The sequence below is a fragment of the Salvelinus alpinus genome, chromosome 8 (assembly GCF_045679555.1).
Source record: "Salvelinus alpinus chromosome 8, SLU_Salpinus.1, whole genome shotgun sequence".
Lineage (NCBI taxonomy): Eukaryota > Metazoa > Chordata > Actinopteri > Salmoniformes > Salmonidae > Salvelinus > Salvelinus alpinus.
The window spans coordinates 62,440,646-62,458,991 of NC_092093.1; the positions used below are offsets into that span (position 1 = coordinate 62,440,646).

At 42.5% G+C, this 18,346-nt stretch overlaps 1 protein-coding gene across 9 annotated transcripts in view; it reads left to right on the plus strand.

Moving 5' to 3' along the window:
• LOC139583408 (brefeldin A-inhibited guanine nucleotide-exchange protein 1-like) overlaps positions 1 to 18,346 on the plus strand; it is a 115,435-nt gene that overhangs the window by 35,666 nt on the left and 61,423 nt on the right. For all 9 annotated transcript variants that reach the window (XM_071414465.1, XM_071414471.1, XM_071414470.1 and 6 more), the window contains exon 2: positions 9,841 to 9,871. In XM_071414465.1, the coding sequence (XP_071270566.1) occupies positions 9,841 to 9,871 (31 nt within the window). The remainder of the gene's footprint in view (positions 1 to 9,840; positions 9,872 to 18,346) is intronic.

Sequence of the window (18,346 nt, forward strand, 5' to 3'; positions counted from 1 at the left end):
TCTAAAATCCTAGCACTTCGCCTTGAGACTGTCTTACCTTCTATAACCAACCTGACAGTCTTTTTTTATTTATTGTTGACACGCAAGAATTAAATGCCTTTGGTTTTGGCGATGCATTTATTTCATGGGTAAAAGTAATATACAAATCTCCACTGGCTTCAATTTGAACTAACAGCATCCTTTCTGAATACTTTCCTTTACAACGTTCCACTAGGCAGGGCTGTTCGATGTCTCCACTCCTTTTTTCTAAAGCCATAGAGCCACTAGCCATCGCTCTACGTAGCAGTAAGGTAGTGGAGAGGATGTCTCGAACACAAAATCTCACTTTATGCTGATGATATTCTTTTATTTATCTCTGAGCCAATGTTATCGGCACCAATGGTTTTGAATACTCTTGAAACCTTTGTGAAAATATCTGGGTATAAACTGAATCTGCATAAATGTGAAATGTTTTGTATTCTCCTGTGTGATGGCGCCAACAGTTTGGCTACACTTCCATTCAAATGGGTCACAAGCAAATTCACACATTTGGGTGTTTCACTTCCCGCCATTTTAAAGACTTTGCGAACTTTACAAAGCAATTAGAACATACTAAACTTGACTTTGAGCTTTGGTCGCTTCTCCCTCATTCGCTATCTGCACGCGTAAATATTGTGAAAATGAATGTTGTGGTTTGTCCACCTATTTCAATGTGTTCCAGTTTTTCTAAATCCTTCTTCGACAATCTAGATCAAGTTATTCCCTCATTCATTTGGAATAAGAAAACCCCTCGGCTACGTTAAATATTCCTTCAAAGGCACAAAAGGAGGCCAGGGATGAACCAATATCCACTTCTACTACTGGTCTGACAACATCAGAAATATTATGTACTGGCTTGACTCTGAGAATGATTCAAGTCATCCCTCTTGGGTACAAATGTAATAATCAGCCTGTGAAACATCTTTATCAGCACTCATATGTTCACCCTTACCTCTGCCGATATCCAGGTACACATTCCCAATCCGACTGTTAAACAATCTATAAGAATATGGATCCAATTTTGGAAACATTTTCAGCTCCACTCGGCCTCTATCTGCATGTCACTAAACAATAACCACATGTTCCCCACTCATTGGAAATCAGAGCATCAGATGTATGGCAGAGGAAAGGTGTTCATTGATAAATACTGCTCAATCAAAACCCTCTAACCTATAGCAGAGCGCTTTCCACACCCACTCCTTTCCACAAACCCACTCCTTTCCACACACCCTTTCCTTTCCACACACCCTTTCCTTTCCACACACCCTTTCCTTTCCACACACCCTTTCCTTTCCACACACCCTTTCCTTTCCACACACCCTTTCCTTTCCACACACCCTTTCCTTTCCACACACCCACTCCTTTCCTTTCCACACACCCACTCCTTTCCTTTCCACACACCCACTCCTTTCCTTTCCACACGCCCACTCCTTTCCTTTCCACACGCCCACTCCTTTCCTTTCCACACACCCCACTCCTTTCCTTTCCACACACCCCACTCCTTTCCACACACCCCACTCCTTTCCACACACCCACTCCTTTCCACACACCCACTCCTTTCCTTTCCACACACCACACACCCACTCCTTTCCTTTCCACACACCACACACCCACTCCTTTCCACACACCACACACCCACTCCTTTCCACACACCACACACCCCCTCCTTTCCTTTCCACACACCCACTCCTTTCCTTTCCACACACCCACTCGCCATATTGGGATGTAGTGCTCCCCTTTCTCTATACATGGGTTATCACCACTTATTAAGCCTGATCTAGAATCAAATCTACAAAGTATGATATAGTTTGAAATGTTTCAACCTTCAGTTTATTATACATTTACAATTTAAGCATGCTTGGTTGTTGATTTTGCCTTTGTTGATTGAGTTTGTGCATGGGTTTGCTTTACCCAAGACAATAATGTTGATTGTTGGAGCATCCCAGGGTTCTGTATATGTGTGTATTCCATGCACTTGTGTGTGTATTATTATACAATTATGTGTATGATTTCCTCCTCTGTAGAACAGCATGAGGGCCTCATCCATCCTTTGATGTGTTGATGTGAACTCAACTCATTATGTTTGTCACCACTCACTCACTCACTCACTCACTCGGTCATCAGCATTGCCATGTGTGATTGGTAGGCTACTGGTGGGAAAGCATGCCTCTCACTCTGCCTGGTGTTCATGTCCTTTGATTACCACTCAAGCCCAGAATACACAGAACCACATAATACACAGAACAACATAATACACAGAACAACATAATACACAGAACAACATAATACACAGAACAACATAAAACACAGAACAGATAAAACACAGAACCACATAAAACACAGAACCACAAAACACAGAACCACATAAAACACAGAACCACATAAAACACAGAACCACATAAAACACAAAGGCTGTCAGCTCTCAGCAGAACCACAGAACCAGGCTAGTGCACAGACATCAATACAGGATGATAAATATGACTTCTAATGTGTTGTTTTTAGTGCTGCTTGGTGAATTTTGTGACTTGTGAATTGTGGAAGAGATTTTATATTATAGGGCAGAGAGACGGGCAACAAGAGGTGAAGTTAGTCACATTACATTTTCCCTGTTAATTGGCTGTATTCATAACAGCTTTGGGAGACAAAAGGGCTTGCTGAAAATGAGATGTAAATTAATAATAGGTCATCCTAGTGTGTGTGTGTGTGTGTGTGTGTGTGTGTGCATCTGCCTGTCTCTGTGTGTGTATGTATGTGTGAGTCATGTGTTGTGGGTTTGTGTCTCTGTTGAATTCAGGTATTGGGAGGGTTGAGGCACCAAATCGGCGAGCCAGTTCCACATTAATAAAAACTCCCTGGGGTGTCCAGGATGTTACTCTGTCTCACTGAGGGCCCTGGTTAGCTCTTACCGTTGCCATGGTTTCAGCGCTCAACGCCACTGGTGACAATTACTCGTCAACACTACCTACACATTCAACTAATGACCTGATATAGCTGACAGTGAAGACATTCCAATCCCGACATTCCAACCCAACACTTTTTGTGTGTGCCTTGGTTTAAACAACTGTATGCCCAAGAGCTGATCCAATACAGGGCTGATGTATGCCTGTTGAATAGATATCACTACATTATTTTGACTCCTTACACTCTCTTGCATATGAATCTGTCTTTATGAAACAGAAAAAAGCTATGCAGTGGATATGCTGTCTGAAGGATTCCTACATTTTTATTTGAAGGGTCTTGGTGCAGTCACAGTAGCACAGAGCCACTGTTTTATCTCCGCTACTCTCTCCCAGCAAGGACTGAGTCAACACGGCTATGTTACAAAGGTCTGTCAGCCTGTGTTCTAATGCTGCTATGGGCTTCAAACAGTGGTGACCGCGCAGTCCATTTCTGGGGGTGATGGTGCTGAGCTGGATCAAAAATGTGCACACTAAAATGAGAGAACAAATCTATGGGCTAGTCCTTGTGAAATATGTACAGTGCATTCGAAAAGTATTCTGGCCCCTTGACTTTTTCCACATTTTGTTACGTTACAGCCTTATTCTAAAATTGATTAAATTGTTTTCCCCCCCTCATCAATCTACACACAATACCCCATAATGACAAAGCAAAAACAGGTCTTTTGACATTTTTGCTAATTTATTACAAATAAAAACCAGAAATGTCACATTTGCATAAGTATTCAGACCCTTTACTCAGTACTTTGTTGAAGCACCTTTGGCAGCGATTACAGCCTTGAGTCTTCTGGGTATGACGCTACAAGCTTGGCACACCTGTATTTAGGGAGTTTCTATCATTCTTCTCTGCAGATCCTCTCAAGCTCTGTCAGGTTGGATGTGGAGCGTTGCTGCACAGCTATTTTCAGGTCTCTCCAGAGATGTTCAATCGGGTTCAAGTCCGGGCTCTGGCTGTGCCACTCAAGGACATTCAGAGACTTGTCTCGAAGCCACTCCTGCGGTGAGCTTTCGCCCCAGTCTGAGAGCAGGTTTCCATCAAGGATCTCTCTGTACTTTGCTCCGTTCATCTTTCCCTCGATCCTGACTAGTCTCCCAGTCCCTGCCGCTGAAAAACATCCCCATGAAGCATGCCACCACCATGCTTCACCGTAGGGATGTTACCAGGTTTTCTCCAGACGTGATACTTGGCATTCAGGCCAAAGAGTTCAATCAAGGTTTCATCAGACCATAGAATCTTGTTTCTCGTGGTCTGAGAGTCTTTAGGAGCCTTTTGGCAAACTCCAAGCGGGCTGTCATGTGACTTTTACTGAGGAGTGGCTTCCGTCTGGCCACTTTACCATAAAGACCTGATTGGTGGAGTGCTGCAGAGATGATTGTCCTTCTGGAAGGTTCTCCCATCTCCACAGAGGAACTCTGGAGCTCTGTCAGAGTGACCATCAGGTTATTGGTGACCTCCCCGACTAAGGCCCTTCTCCCCCGATTGCTCAGTTTGGCCGGGCGCTCTACGGACAATTCCTTTGACCTCATGGCTTGGTTTTTGCTCTGACATGCACTGTCAACTGTGGGACCTTATATAGACAGGTGTGTGCCTTTCCAAATCATGTTCAATCAATTGAATTTACCACAGATGGACTCCAATTCAGTTGTAGAAACATCTCAACGATGATCAATGGAAATAGGATGCACCTGAGTTTAATTTCGAGTTTCATAGAAACAAAGGGTCTGAATACTTATGTAAATAAGGTATTTCTGTTTTTAGTTTTAATTGCAAAAACATATAAAAAAACTGTTTTCTCTGTCATTATGGGGAATTGTTTGTAGATAAATTGATTTAATTAATTTTAGAACAAGGCTGTAATGTAACAAAATGTGGAAAAAGTGAATGGGTCTGAATACTTTCCGAATGCACTGTATGTGTCAGGCACTAGCAGGTTATGGGCTATTCAGTGAGGTGCAGAGGTCAGATACGTGAGCTTGTCTTGATCCACACTAGAATGTGTAATGAGATGTTCATCTGCTCTTGAACAGCACATTATGGACACCCCCCCCCCCCCCCTTTCCTCTCCTAATAAATATGTGTTGGTCTGATGTAATTCATAAGGAGTATCCAGACACTGCACTTGATGAATTTATGAAATTGCTTCTTCCAATTATTGATAAACCTTTTAAGAAACTGACTCTTAGAACTGTTAAGCCTCCATGGATTGAAGAGGAATTTAAAAACTGTATGGTTGAAAGAGATGGGGAAAAATGATTGGCTATTAAGCCTGGCTGCACATCTGACTTACTGCAAATTGAGAAATGATGTGACTAAACTCAACAAGAAGAAGAAGAAACTGTATTATGAAGCCAAGATCATTGATATAAAGAATGATGGAAAAACCTTTGGAGTACTTGAAATGAAATGATGGGCAGAAAGACATTCAACTCCATTTTCATTGAATCAGATGACTTATTCATCACAAAACCATTTGATGTTGACAATTATTTGTATGATTATGTTTACTTCATTGGCAAAGTGGGTCAACTTAGGCAGGAAACTACTGAGAGCTACTGAGGATGGTAGCTGACTCTATATTCACTCCTATTTGTCATATCTTTAATCTGAGCCTAGAGGAAAGTGCTTGTCCTCAGGCCTGGATGGAAGCCAAAGTCATTCCTCTACCTAAGAATGGTAAAGTGGCCTTTACTGGTTCTAACAGCAGACCTATCAGCTGATCAGTGTAGCTCTTAGCAAACTGTTGGATTTTATTTATTTGTGACTAAATACAATACCATTTCTCTGTAAACAGATGAACAACAGACTTTCAGCATAGTTATAGAGAAGGGCACTCAACATGTACACAAATGACTGATGATTGATTGAAATACATTGATAATAAGAAGATTGTGGGAGCTGTACTATTCGTTTTCAGGGCAGCCTTTGATATTATTTACCATAATCTGTTTTTGAGAGAACATATGTGTTATGACTTTTCAACCTCTGCCATATCGTGGATTCAGAGTTATTGATCAAACACAGAGGGTTTTCTTTAATGGAAGCTTCTCCAATAGTTGTAAAGATCAAATCAAATGTTATTTGCCACACGCGCTGAATACAACAGGTGTAGACCTTACTGTGAAATGCTTACTTACAAGCCCTTAACCAACAATGCAGTTCAAGAAATAGAGTTAAGGAAATATTTAATAGATAAACTAAAGATTCTCCCATCTCCACAGAGGAATCTGGAGCAAAGGGTCTGAATACTTATGTAAAAAAGGTATTTCAGTTTTACATTTTTAATACATTTGCAAAAAAAACATTTTTTTTTTGCTTTGTCATTATGGGGTATTGTGTAGATTGATGTGGGGGGAAAAAACAATTTAATCCATTTTAGAATAAGGCTGTAACGTAACAAAATGTGGAAAAAGTCAAGGGTTCTGAATACTTTCCGAATACACTGTATGTGTAACTTTTAGATGCGCACACACACACAGACACCCTACACTACATGTTAATGTGTGTAAATTGTAGTCTTGTCTGTAATGTATTTTTCGTTTTGTGTCGGACCCCAGTAAGACTAGTTGTCACCCTAGTAAAATAAAATCTAAATCTCTCATTTCTCATCCTCTCCCCCCCCCCCCCCCCCCACTCGCTTTTCCTCCTCAACTCTCTCCCTCTATCTGGTTCCTTCTTCTTTCTTAACTCCATTGATGTCTCCCTCTCTCGTTCTCCCTCTTCTCTGTCTCTCTTTCTCCTCCCTCTCTGTGTCTGAAGGTTATTGCTCTGCTGTGTCTCTTATCACTGTTGACTCTCCTCCCAGGGTAAGGCATTAGTCCACACTGCCTTCTTGTTCCCTGCTTAATCACTGCCTCTGTCATACTAAAACTTCCTCACTGGAGCTTTACAGCCCCTGTAGAATAAAACTACCTCACTGGAGCTGTAAAGCCCCTGTAGAATAAAACTACCTCACTGGAGCTTTACAGCCCCTGTAGAATAAAACGACCTCACTGGAGCTTTACAGCCCCTGTAGAATAAAACTACCTCACTGGAGCTTTACAGCCCCTGTAAAATAAAACTACCTCACTGAAGCTTTACAGCCCCTGTAGACTAAAACTACCTCACTGGAGCTTTACAGCCCCTGTAGAATAAAACTACCTCACTGGAGCTTTACAGCCCCTGTAAAATAAAACGACCTCACTGAAGCTTTACAGCCCCTGTAGAATAAAACTACCTCACTGAAGCTTTACAGCCCCTGTAGAATAAAACTACCTCACTGGAGCTTTACAGCCCCTGTAAAATAAAACTACCTCACTGAAGCTTTACAGCCCCTGTAGACTAAAACTACCTCACTGGAGCTTTACAGCCCCTGTAGAATAAAACTACCTCACTGGAGCTTTACAGCCCCTGTAAAATAAAACTACCTCACTGAAGCTTTACAGCCCCTGTAGACTAAAACTACCTCACTGGCGCTTTACAGCCCCTGCAGATACACACATAGGCACACACACACACACACACACACACACACACACACACACACACACACACACACACACACACACACACACACACACACACACACACACACACACACACACACACACACACACACACACACACACACACACACACACACACACACACACACACACACACACACAGAGTAGCCAGTCATAGAGACAAATAGCAGTGGGAGAGAAAGACAAACACAGACCAGACATATCAAGGGAGCGGCCCTCTACACAGACAGACTGGTGTAGAATGGGATGAAAGCTTGACATGCTAATATGTCTTCAGATCAGTTGTCAGATCTGTTCTACAAGGACACAACACGGTTTCAGACAGCCATCCTCTAGTCTATACTACTTGTTCATAACTGCCCCCTTTATTTGGTATGTAACTGTATCTGGAGTACAAAGAGCTTTCAAGAGGAAATATTACAAATTATTCAATGACTGCCTGTGATGGACTGGTGATTTATTCTATTCCTACTAGACTGTAAAGTGGCCCTGAAAGGAAAAGGGAAACCAGTGTTGTGCGCTAGCTTGACTCTCAAGTAGATTTTGTAATATAAACCATTAAGCTGTCACTATTTGAATGGGCTTTTTAATAACAAGAGGGCAGTGTTCTTTGGAGTGTTGCTATGTGTTTTAATACACTTCCTAAACTGCTGTGAAAATTGGCACACACACGTCACACACGTGTTGTCGCACGCATGCACACCCGCACACGTTTCCTCCCCTTGAGTCAGTGTTGAGAGAGCTAATTCTCATGCTTTGATGCCACCTGTATATCAGTATGTGAATTAAACCCATGCTTTGATGCCACCTGTATATCAGTGTGTGAATTAAACCCATGCTTTGATGCCACCTGTATATCAGTGTGTGAATTAAACCCATGATTTGATGCCACCTGTATATCAGTGTGTGAATTAAACCCATGATTTGATGCCACCTGTATATCAGTGTGTGAATTAAACCCATGATTTGATGCCACCTGTATATCAGTGTGTGAATTAAACCCATGATTTGATGCCACCTGTATATCAGTGTGTGAATTAAACCCATGCTTTGATGCCACCTGTATATCAGTGTGTGAATTAAACCCATGATTTGATGCCACCTGTATATCAGTGTGTGAATTAAACCCATGATTTGATGCCACCTGTATATCAGTGTGTGAATTAAACCCATGATTTGATGCCACCTGTATATCAGTGTGTGAATTAAACCCATGATTTGATGCCACCTGTATATCAGTGTGTGAATTAAACCCATGATTTGATGCCACCTGTATATCAGTGTGTGAATTAAACCCATGATTTGATGCCACCTGTATATCAGTGTGTGAATTAAACCCATGCTTTGATGCCACCTGTATATCAGTGTGTGAATTAAACCCATGCTTTGATGCCACCTGTATATCAGTGTGTGAATTAAACCCATGATTTGATGCCACCTGTATATCAGTGTGTGAATTAAACCCATGATTTGATGCCACCTGTATATCAGTGTGTGAATTAAACCCATGATTTGATGCCACCTGTATATCAGTGTGTGAATTAAACCCATGATTTGATGCCACCTGTATATCAGTGTGTGAATTAAACCCATGATTTGATGCCACCTGTATATCAGTGTGTGAATTAAACCCATGATTTGATGCCACCTGTATATCAGTGTGTGAATTAAACCCATGCTTTGATGCCACCTGTATATCAGTGTGTGAATTAAACCCATGCTTTGATGCCACCTGTATATCAGTGTGTGAATTAAACCCATGATTTGATGCCACCTGTATATCAGTGTGTGAATTAAACCCATGATTTGATGCCACCTGTATATCAGTGTGTGAATTAAACCCATGATTTGATGCCACCTGTATATCAGTGTGTGAATTAAACCCATGATTTGATGCCACCTGTATATCAGTGTGTGAATTAAACCCATGATTTGATGCCACCTGTATATCAGTGTGTGAATTAAACCCATGATTTGATGCCACCTGTATATCAGTGTGTGAATTAAACCCATGATTTGATGCCACCTGTATATCAGTGTGTGAATTAAACCCATGATTTGATGCCACCTGTATATCAGTGTGTGAATTAAACCCATGATTTGATGCCACCTGTATATCAGTGTGTGAATTAAACCCATGATTTGCCGCTAACAACCACTGCTGCAGAGCAGAGTGAATACGAGACGAGAGGGAAGCTAGATTCGATAGATGCAGGCTCCTTACCGCTGCCTGGCCCTGCTATCTGCTATTCCCAATGGTGTCATTAGTTTAGTAAAATACTGCAGAATTGACTCTCATCCTTGGCTGTTACTTCAATGTTTCTAACGGTTTCTCCCTCCCTCTCTTTCTCTTTTTTTTCAGAGGAAATAAAGGAAGAGTCTGAAAAATTAAGGTAAGTTGATTTTAATTCAGTTTCACAGAAATATATCCTGATATATCCGTGTGAATATTTTAAACGATCTGGAGATTAAAGACCCATAAGTTTAATAAATTGTGACAATAATATAATAACAAAGCTCATAAGCAACAGAATGGCAGAAGTCTTACCAGACTTAATACATACCAATCAAGCAAGGTTTATTCAAAATAGACACTTACAAACAAATACAAAAACATGATTCAGTTTAATACAATACGCAACAAAAATAAGATGTATCTATAATGGCTGTTGTGAATGGCCTTTTCAATTAAAAACTTTGGAATCTTTCAACTTTCCAGCTGAAATAATACATTTAATAAAAATAGTATTATCCTAAAATATCCTAAACCAAAAATATACACAAATAATAATTGCTTTAGAAAGGGGCACAAGCCATAGATGTCTTCTCTCCCCCCTCCTGTTTGCACTGGCAATTGAACTTCTTACAGACATAATTAGACAGGACCCAAATGTAACAGGTGTTAGTATTGGTAAACATGAATGTTTATTCAACTTATTTGCAGATGATCTCCTGATATACCTGATCAATATTGAAAACTCAATGCCTCCCTTGCTAAAAATATTTTCAGAATACTTAAAAATCTCAGGATATAAAATGAACGTGGAAAAAAACGAAATAATGGCAATAGGAGATCTACAGCAATCCTTTAAGTGGACCACAAAAAATATTAAATACTTAGGATGTATAAAGATAACTGTATGAGTAATCAACAATATGAAAGCAGATCTAATAATGGAACAACCTTCCCATAAATCTTACAGGTCGAATAAATATCTTCAGAATGGCATGGCTCCAAAAGATTGTATATTTATTCTCGGTAATACCAATTACCCCACCGAAGACATTCATTAAAAAAGTATACTTGATCATAGCAGACTTTATATGGGAAAAGTTAACTTATAGAATACAAAGGAAAGTTTTACATCTTCCTAAATCAGAGGGTGGTTTTAATCTTCCAGACTTGAAATTGTATCAACTCGCTACCCAGGGATTTTACTTGTGACATATAGTTAAATGTACTAAAGAGGAACAATAGGTACATATTGAAGATGCGCATTCTCATCCCCCAAAATCTTTGTACATGTTTATTTTTTAAGGATAAAGCTAAGAACGAACAACTTCATAGTTCAGAACACTATAACAATATGGAAGAAAATAAAACATATTCTACAAGAAACAATATCACTCCCTAAAAACACAACCCTTTTGAACAATCCTTGGATAGCTTTTCAGAATTCACCGATACATTGTCCACATGGAAAACTAAAGGCATAGAAACCATAAATGACTTAGTAATAGGAAATACATGCATTTCCATTACCGAATTTTACAAAGCAATTGTAGATATTTTCAAATACATTCAACTTAAACAGTTCATATCAAGAAGTGTTTGGATTTGAGAGATCCTATTCAGCTGACAATCTCTTAGGGGGGGGATAACTGGTGGAGGGAATGTTGGAACATAACTAATGGAACTACAGTTAACAAAAATGTACGCTTAATCCAGTGTAAACTAATATATAGAATTTATTATACAAGAGCCAAAATTCACAAATTCTACAGTACAACGGCAGACTCATGTCTTAAGTGTAAAACTAACAATCACTCAATAATCCATGCCTCCTGGGAATGCTATAAAGTCCGAAAGGTATGGCCAGAATTAGAAAGTCGGCTGTCAGAAGTGTTACCATGTAAATGTACTTTTAATCCGTCTGTCTGCATATTTCAAGACATGGCATCTGAGGGTGCAGTGAGATACCTGATGGGTTGGACGATACATTTCTAGTCAATCATCTTGAACAAAACGTATACTGAAAAACTGGAAATCAACCAATCCTCGATATCCTAGTTAACACAATGGGAAGGTAAAATGCTTTGTTATCTAAATGTTGAAAGTGTGTGGGCGACAGAGAGAAACAAAATGGTGCAGTTTGAGGCCATGTGGCGGAGAGCGATGCAGGCGCTGGAAATGGAGGTGTGAGCAGGTGGGTCTGAGCAGGGATGATGATGTGGATGTTTGTGTCTGTATGCTGTTGTTTGTAGGTGAATGTTTTGTATTGTTTAAAAAAAATCAGAAATAGAATCTTACAAAAGAAAAATAAATACATCCTGGTTAATTTAGGTGATTTTCTTGTTTCCTTTCGCTTGCCTTTGAGTTTAGTATAAAAGGTGTGTCTGTGTGTGTGTGACCTCCAGTGTGTTTTTGTTTGTCTCTTAGCCGGGTCTACTTCTAAAAGCCCTTTTCCCTGTCATTAATGGACCCCTGCCTAGTGCCTGGCTCTAGCCTGGGAGGGAGGGGGAGAGTTTTATTTTATTAGGATACCCATTAGCCGACGCCAATGGCGACAGCTAGTGTTACAAGGGTCTGACACACAACGAAAAAGACATTACAGACAAAATACTACGATTAACATTTATTAGGATACATTAACATGTAGTGTGTGTTTGTGTCTGTATCTAACAGTTACACATACATGTCAGTACATACACTCAAAAAGTAGGCTGTATTTCTCCTGGGAGAGGGAGAGTTTGCGTGTGTGTTTGTGGAGCTTTGCTGCCTGGTAACTGGGTCAGTGGAATGAAATGTACCATGAGTGCCACTCCTTTCCTCCTCATCCTTTCTCCCGCCATTTCCATCCCTCTCTTTCTCTCTCCCCCCCGAGAGTCCCACAGCAGGACGGGATGATCAGGGCTGGATCAGAATGTTCTATGTGCCAGCTATGCTAGCTCTGCCCAAATGAGACCCCCGTGGTCGGTGAGGGGAGCTGAGGGGGTGGGTAGAGGGAGGTGGTAGAGACACTGGCCGTGTCTGAATATGCATATTAGTGTACTGCATACTATGTACCAGAGGTGTGGATTCGAGTCACATGACTTGGACTCGAGTCTGACTCTTGATGACTTGATAGAAAATAAAACAACTTGAAACTTGACTTCGACTTGGAGCCTCAAGACTCAGGACTCGATAAAGATTTGAGACTGATGAATTGAAATATATCTGGCCAGATGTTGTAATGTTTTGTCACTCATTTTGTGGCACAGAGTCACGGTGGATTAGGCTACTCTCCACCCAACCAGAGACCGTATCGTACTTGCAAAAAAAATAAAAAATGTTGCTAGTGAAGCGCACACTCGGCCCTTTGATTCATTTACATTACATTTAAGTCATTTAGCAGACGCTCTTATCCAGAGCGACTTACAAATTGGTGCATTCACCTTATGATATCCAGTGGAACAACCACTTTACAATAGTGCATCTAACTCTTTTAAGGGGGGGGGGGGGTTAGAAGGATTACTTTATCCTATCCTAGGTATTCCTTAAAGAGGTGGGGTTTCAGGTGTCTCCGGAAGGTGGTGATTGACTCCGCTGACCTGGCGTCGTGAGGGAGTTTGTTCCACCATTGGGGTGCCAGAGCAGCGAACAGTTTTGACTGGGCTGAGCGGGAACTGTACTTCCTCAGAGGTAGGGAGGCGAGCAGGCCAGAGGTGGATGAACGCAGTGCCCTTGTTTGGGTGTAGGGCCTGATCAGAGCCTGAAGGTACGGAGGTGCCGTTCCCCTCACAGCTCCGTAGGCAAGCACCATGGTCTTGTAGCGGATGCGAGCTTCAACTGGAAGCCAGTGGAGAGAGCGGAGGAGCGGGGTGACGTGAGAGAACTTGGGAAAGTTGAACACCAGACGGGCTGCGGCGTTCTGGATGAGTTGTAGGGGTTTAATGGCACAGGCAGGGAGCCCAGCCAACAGCGAGTTGCAGTAATCCAGACGGGAGATGACAAGTGCCTGGATTAGGACCTGCGCCGCTTCCTGCGTGAGGCAGGGTCGTACTCTGCGAATGTTGTAGAGCATGAACCTACAGGAACGGGTCACCGCCTTGATGTTAGTTGAGAACGACAGGGTGTTGTCCAGGATCACGCCAAGGTTCTTAGCACTCTGGGAGGAGGACACAATGGAGTTGTCAACCGTGATGGCGAGATCATGGAACGGGCAGTCCTTCCCCGGGAGGAAGAGCAGCTCCGTCTTGCCGAGGTTCAGCTTGAGGTGGTGATCCGTCATCCACACTGATATGTCTGCCAGACATGCAGAGATGCGATTCACCACCTGGTTATCAGAGGGGGGAAAGGAGAAGATTAATTGTGTGTCGTCTGCATAGCAATGATAGGAGAGACCATGTGAGGATATGACAGAGCCAAGTGACTTGGTGTATAGCGAGAATAGGAGAGGGCCTAGAACAGAGCCCTGGGGGACACCAGTGGTGAGAGCACGTGGTGCGGAGACAGATTCTCGCCACGCCACCTGGTAGGAGCGACCTGTCAGGTAGGACGCAATCCAAGCGTGGACCTTGCCGGAGATGCCCAGCTCGGAGAGGGTGGAGAGGAGGATCTGATGGTTCACAGTATCAAAGGCAGCCGATAGGTCTAGAAGGATGAGAGCAGAGGAGAGAGAGTTAGCTTTAGCAGTGCGGAGCGCCTCCGTGACACAGAGAAGAGCAGTCTCAGTTGAATGACTAGTCTTGAAACCTGACTGATTTGGATCAAGAAGGTCATTCTGAGAGAGATAGCAGGAGAGCTGGCCAAGGACGGCACGTTCAAGAGTTTTGGAGAGAAAAGAAAGAAGGGATACTGGTCTGTAGTTATTGACATCGGAGGGATCGAGTGTAGGTTTTTTTAGAAGGGGTGCAACTCTCGCTCTCTTGAAGACGGAAGGGACGTAGCCAGCGGTCAAGGATGAGTTGATGAGCGAGGTGAGGTAAGGGAGAAGGTCTCCGGAAATGGTCTGGAGAAGAGAGGAGGGGATAGGGTCAAGCGGGCAGGTTGTTGGGCGGCCGGCCGTCACAAGACGCGAGATTTCATCTGGAGAGAGAGGGGAGAAAGAGGTCAAAGCACAGGGTAGGGCAGTGTGAGCAGAACCAGCGGTGTCGTTTGACTTAGCAAACGAGGATCGGATGTCGTCGACCTTCTTTTCAAAATGGTTGACGAAGTCATCCGCAGAGAGGGAGGAGGGGGGAGGAGGGGGAGGAGGATTCAGGAGGGAGGAGAAGGTGGCAAAGAGCTTCCTAGGGTTAGAGGCAGATGCTTGGAATTTAGAGTGGTAGAAATTGGCTTTAGCAGCAGAGACAGAAGAGGAGAATGTAGAGAGGAGGGAGTGAAAGGATGCCAGGTCCGCAGGGAGGCGAGTTTTCCTCCATTTCCGCTCGGCTGCCCGGAGCCCTGTTCTGTGAGCTCGCAATGAGTCGTCGAGCCACGGAGCAGGAGGGGAGGACCGAGCCGGCCTGGAGGATAGGGGACATAGAGAGTCAAAGGATGCAGAAAGGGAGGAGAGGAGGGTTGAGGAGGCAGAATCAGGAGATAGGTTGGAGAAGGTTTGAGCAGAGGGAAGAGATGATAGGATGGAAGAGGAGAGAGTAGCGGGGGAGAGAGAGCGAAGGTTGGGACGGCGCGATACCATCCGAGTAGGGGCAGTGTGGGAAGTGTTGGATGAGAGCGAGAGGGAAAAGGATACAAGGTAGTGGTCGGAGACTTGGAGGGGAGTTGCAATGAGATTAGTGGAAGAACAGCATCTAGTAAAGATGAGGTCAAGCGTATTGCCTGCCTTGTGAGTAGGGGGGGAAGGTGAGAGGGTGAGGTCAAAAGAGGAGAGGAGTGGAAAGAAGGAGGCAGAGAGGAATGAGTCAAAGGTAGACGTGGGGAGGTTAAAGTCACCCAGAACTGTGAGAGGTGAGCCATCCTCAGGAAAGGAACTTATCAGGGCGTCAAGCTCATTGATGAACTCTCCAAGGGAACCTGGAGGGCGATAAATGATAAGGATGTTAAGCTTGAAAGGGCTGGTAACTGTGACAGCATGGAATTCAAAGGAGGCGATAGACAGATGGGTCAGGGGAGAAAGAGAAAATGTCCACTTGGGAGAGATGAGGATCCCAGTGCCACCACCCCGCTGACCAGAAGCTCTCGGGGTGTGCGAGAACACGTGGGCAGACGAGGAGAGAGCAGTAGGAGTAGCAGTGTTATCATTGGTAATCCATGTTTCCGTCAGTGCCAAGAAGTCGAGGGACTGGAGGGACGCATAGGCTGAGATGAACTCTGCCTTGTTGGCCGCAGATCGGCAGTTCCAGAGGCTGCCTGAGACCTGGAACTCCACGTGGGTCGTGCGCGCTGGTACCACCAGGTTAGAGTAGCAGCGGCCACGCGGTGTGAAGTGTTTGTATGGTCTGTGCAGAGAGGAGAGAACAGGGATAGATTCGACCAACAAACTGTCAGTCCACACATTTCAGGTAACCTACAGTAGCGGAGTGAGAAGGTTTTGGGGGGGTCGCAAGTGTGAAATTGCATGGGAAAAATACAGAAATTCACACATATTTTTATAGGCTAGATATAACCTAGCATTTGTATTTTATATTTATACCTTTGTTTATTCGATCAGGTTACTAACATAGGCCTACGTCATTGCACCAAATATCGTAATCTATGCTTCAGAGCCCAACAATGTAGTTGTGTTGACTGTTGATCAATGACCAGTCATCAGCATGGGCTCGCAAATGTGGGCGCACGTATCCAGATTAGTGACCAGAAAGCACTTGTTTACTTTTCTCCGGTTTTGCCTAGCAAAAGCAGTAGCCTACCTAGGTTAATATTATCCATATAAAATTCAGTTTAGCAATCTGCTACGGACTCATCTTTGCCAGAACAACAGGCTGGTGATTTCATTGATCATTTTCCTATTTCAGATAGGCCAAGTTTGGGTGGGTTAAAAGTATATACCTCAGTGGTGGTACGGTATGTCTAAAGATAGCTGTAGCATCGCCTTCAATACTTATGGGATGAAGACGTAACATATTCTGGCAAATTATTTACGATATTTTTGAGAAAGAAAAATACAGACAGAAAATATATGATCCTGCTTGCTCTGGACTCCAGAAAAGTGCGTGCGCGGGGGTCGAGAGCTTTGAACCACTCCTTTTTGTGGGTCACGAGTCAAAAATGTAGAGAACAACTGGGCAAGCGAACAGATTGCTGATGTACAGCTATAGAATCAGTGCAGCGCAAACGTCAAATTGTAGGGAGAGAAGATTGACATAAATAAATATGCAGCTCAAAAGATTGTTTGGTGGTCAAGAATATTAATAGTTTACTTTGCATGCTCACCAGCAACGGGGCATCAAGCAACAATTACTAGCATAGGCCTAATGGTCTTTTGGTATATCAACATTTCTTGAAATTGATAATTGAGTTATGAAGCTTGCATTTGGAATTTGTTGATCCAATTAATTATTACATAATCAAATTGTGTCATAGACAAAATAAGGAAAATGGATGTCTGGTAGCCTCAATAAATAGACAATAACTTTGTGACCTTGGGACTATAAGGTTCTATCTGCACTAAGCATGGTTCTGAGATATTGAGCATCAGTTTTCACATCCCAGATCTCAGAACTGTTTTGTAGTGAATTATTTTTTCTTAATCCATTAACCTCTACAGGATCGGTGGGTCCCCCACAGGACGACAGTTGAGCTAACGTAGGCTAATGCGATTAGCATGAGGTTTTAAGTAACAAGAAAATTTCCCAGGACATAGACATATCTGATATTGGCAGAAAGCTTAAATTCTTGTTAATCTAACTGCACTCTCCAATTTACAGTAGCTATTACAGTGAAATAATACCATGCTATTGTTTCAGAGTGCACAGTTATGAACTTGAAAAGTTATTAATAAACCAATTAGGCACTTTTGGGCAGTCTTGATACAAAATGTTGAACAGAAATGCAATGGTTCATTGGATCAGTATAAAACGTTGCCCACAAACTGCTGCCATCTACTGGCCAAAATCTATATTGCGCCTGGGCTGAAATAATACATTATGGCCTCTTGCATTTCAAAGATGATGGTACAAAAAAAGCACATACTTTTTTCTTTGTATTATCTTTTACCAGATTTGATGTGCTATATTCTTCTACATTCATTTCACATTTCCACAAACTTCAAAGTGTTTCCTTTCAAATGGTATCAAGAATATGCATATCCTTGCTTCAGGTCCTGAGCTACAGGCAGTTAGATTTGGGCGAAAATTGGGGGAAAAGGGGGCAGATCCTTTTTAAGGTCCTCACCTTAAAGGTACCTGAAGTACAGAGTATCAAAATCCTGAGACATTAAAAAAAAAACATGTTTAGGTGGGTGCAATAGCAGATATAACCTAATGTCTCTGAAATGTCAATCTGGGTTCAGCAATAAAGTTATATCTGACACTTTTGAATTAGACATGTTCAGTTAAGTAGACTATCCATTGGAATACATAAATTATAGAATAACACTATTTTACCAAAATAGAGTCGGAACACATCAGCAAATCCATTAAGACATGTATTATGGTCATTAGACAAATTACTGCCATCACTGAGCAACGATGTGACATTTACTTTAAGATTTCTGACAGTGTTG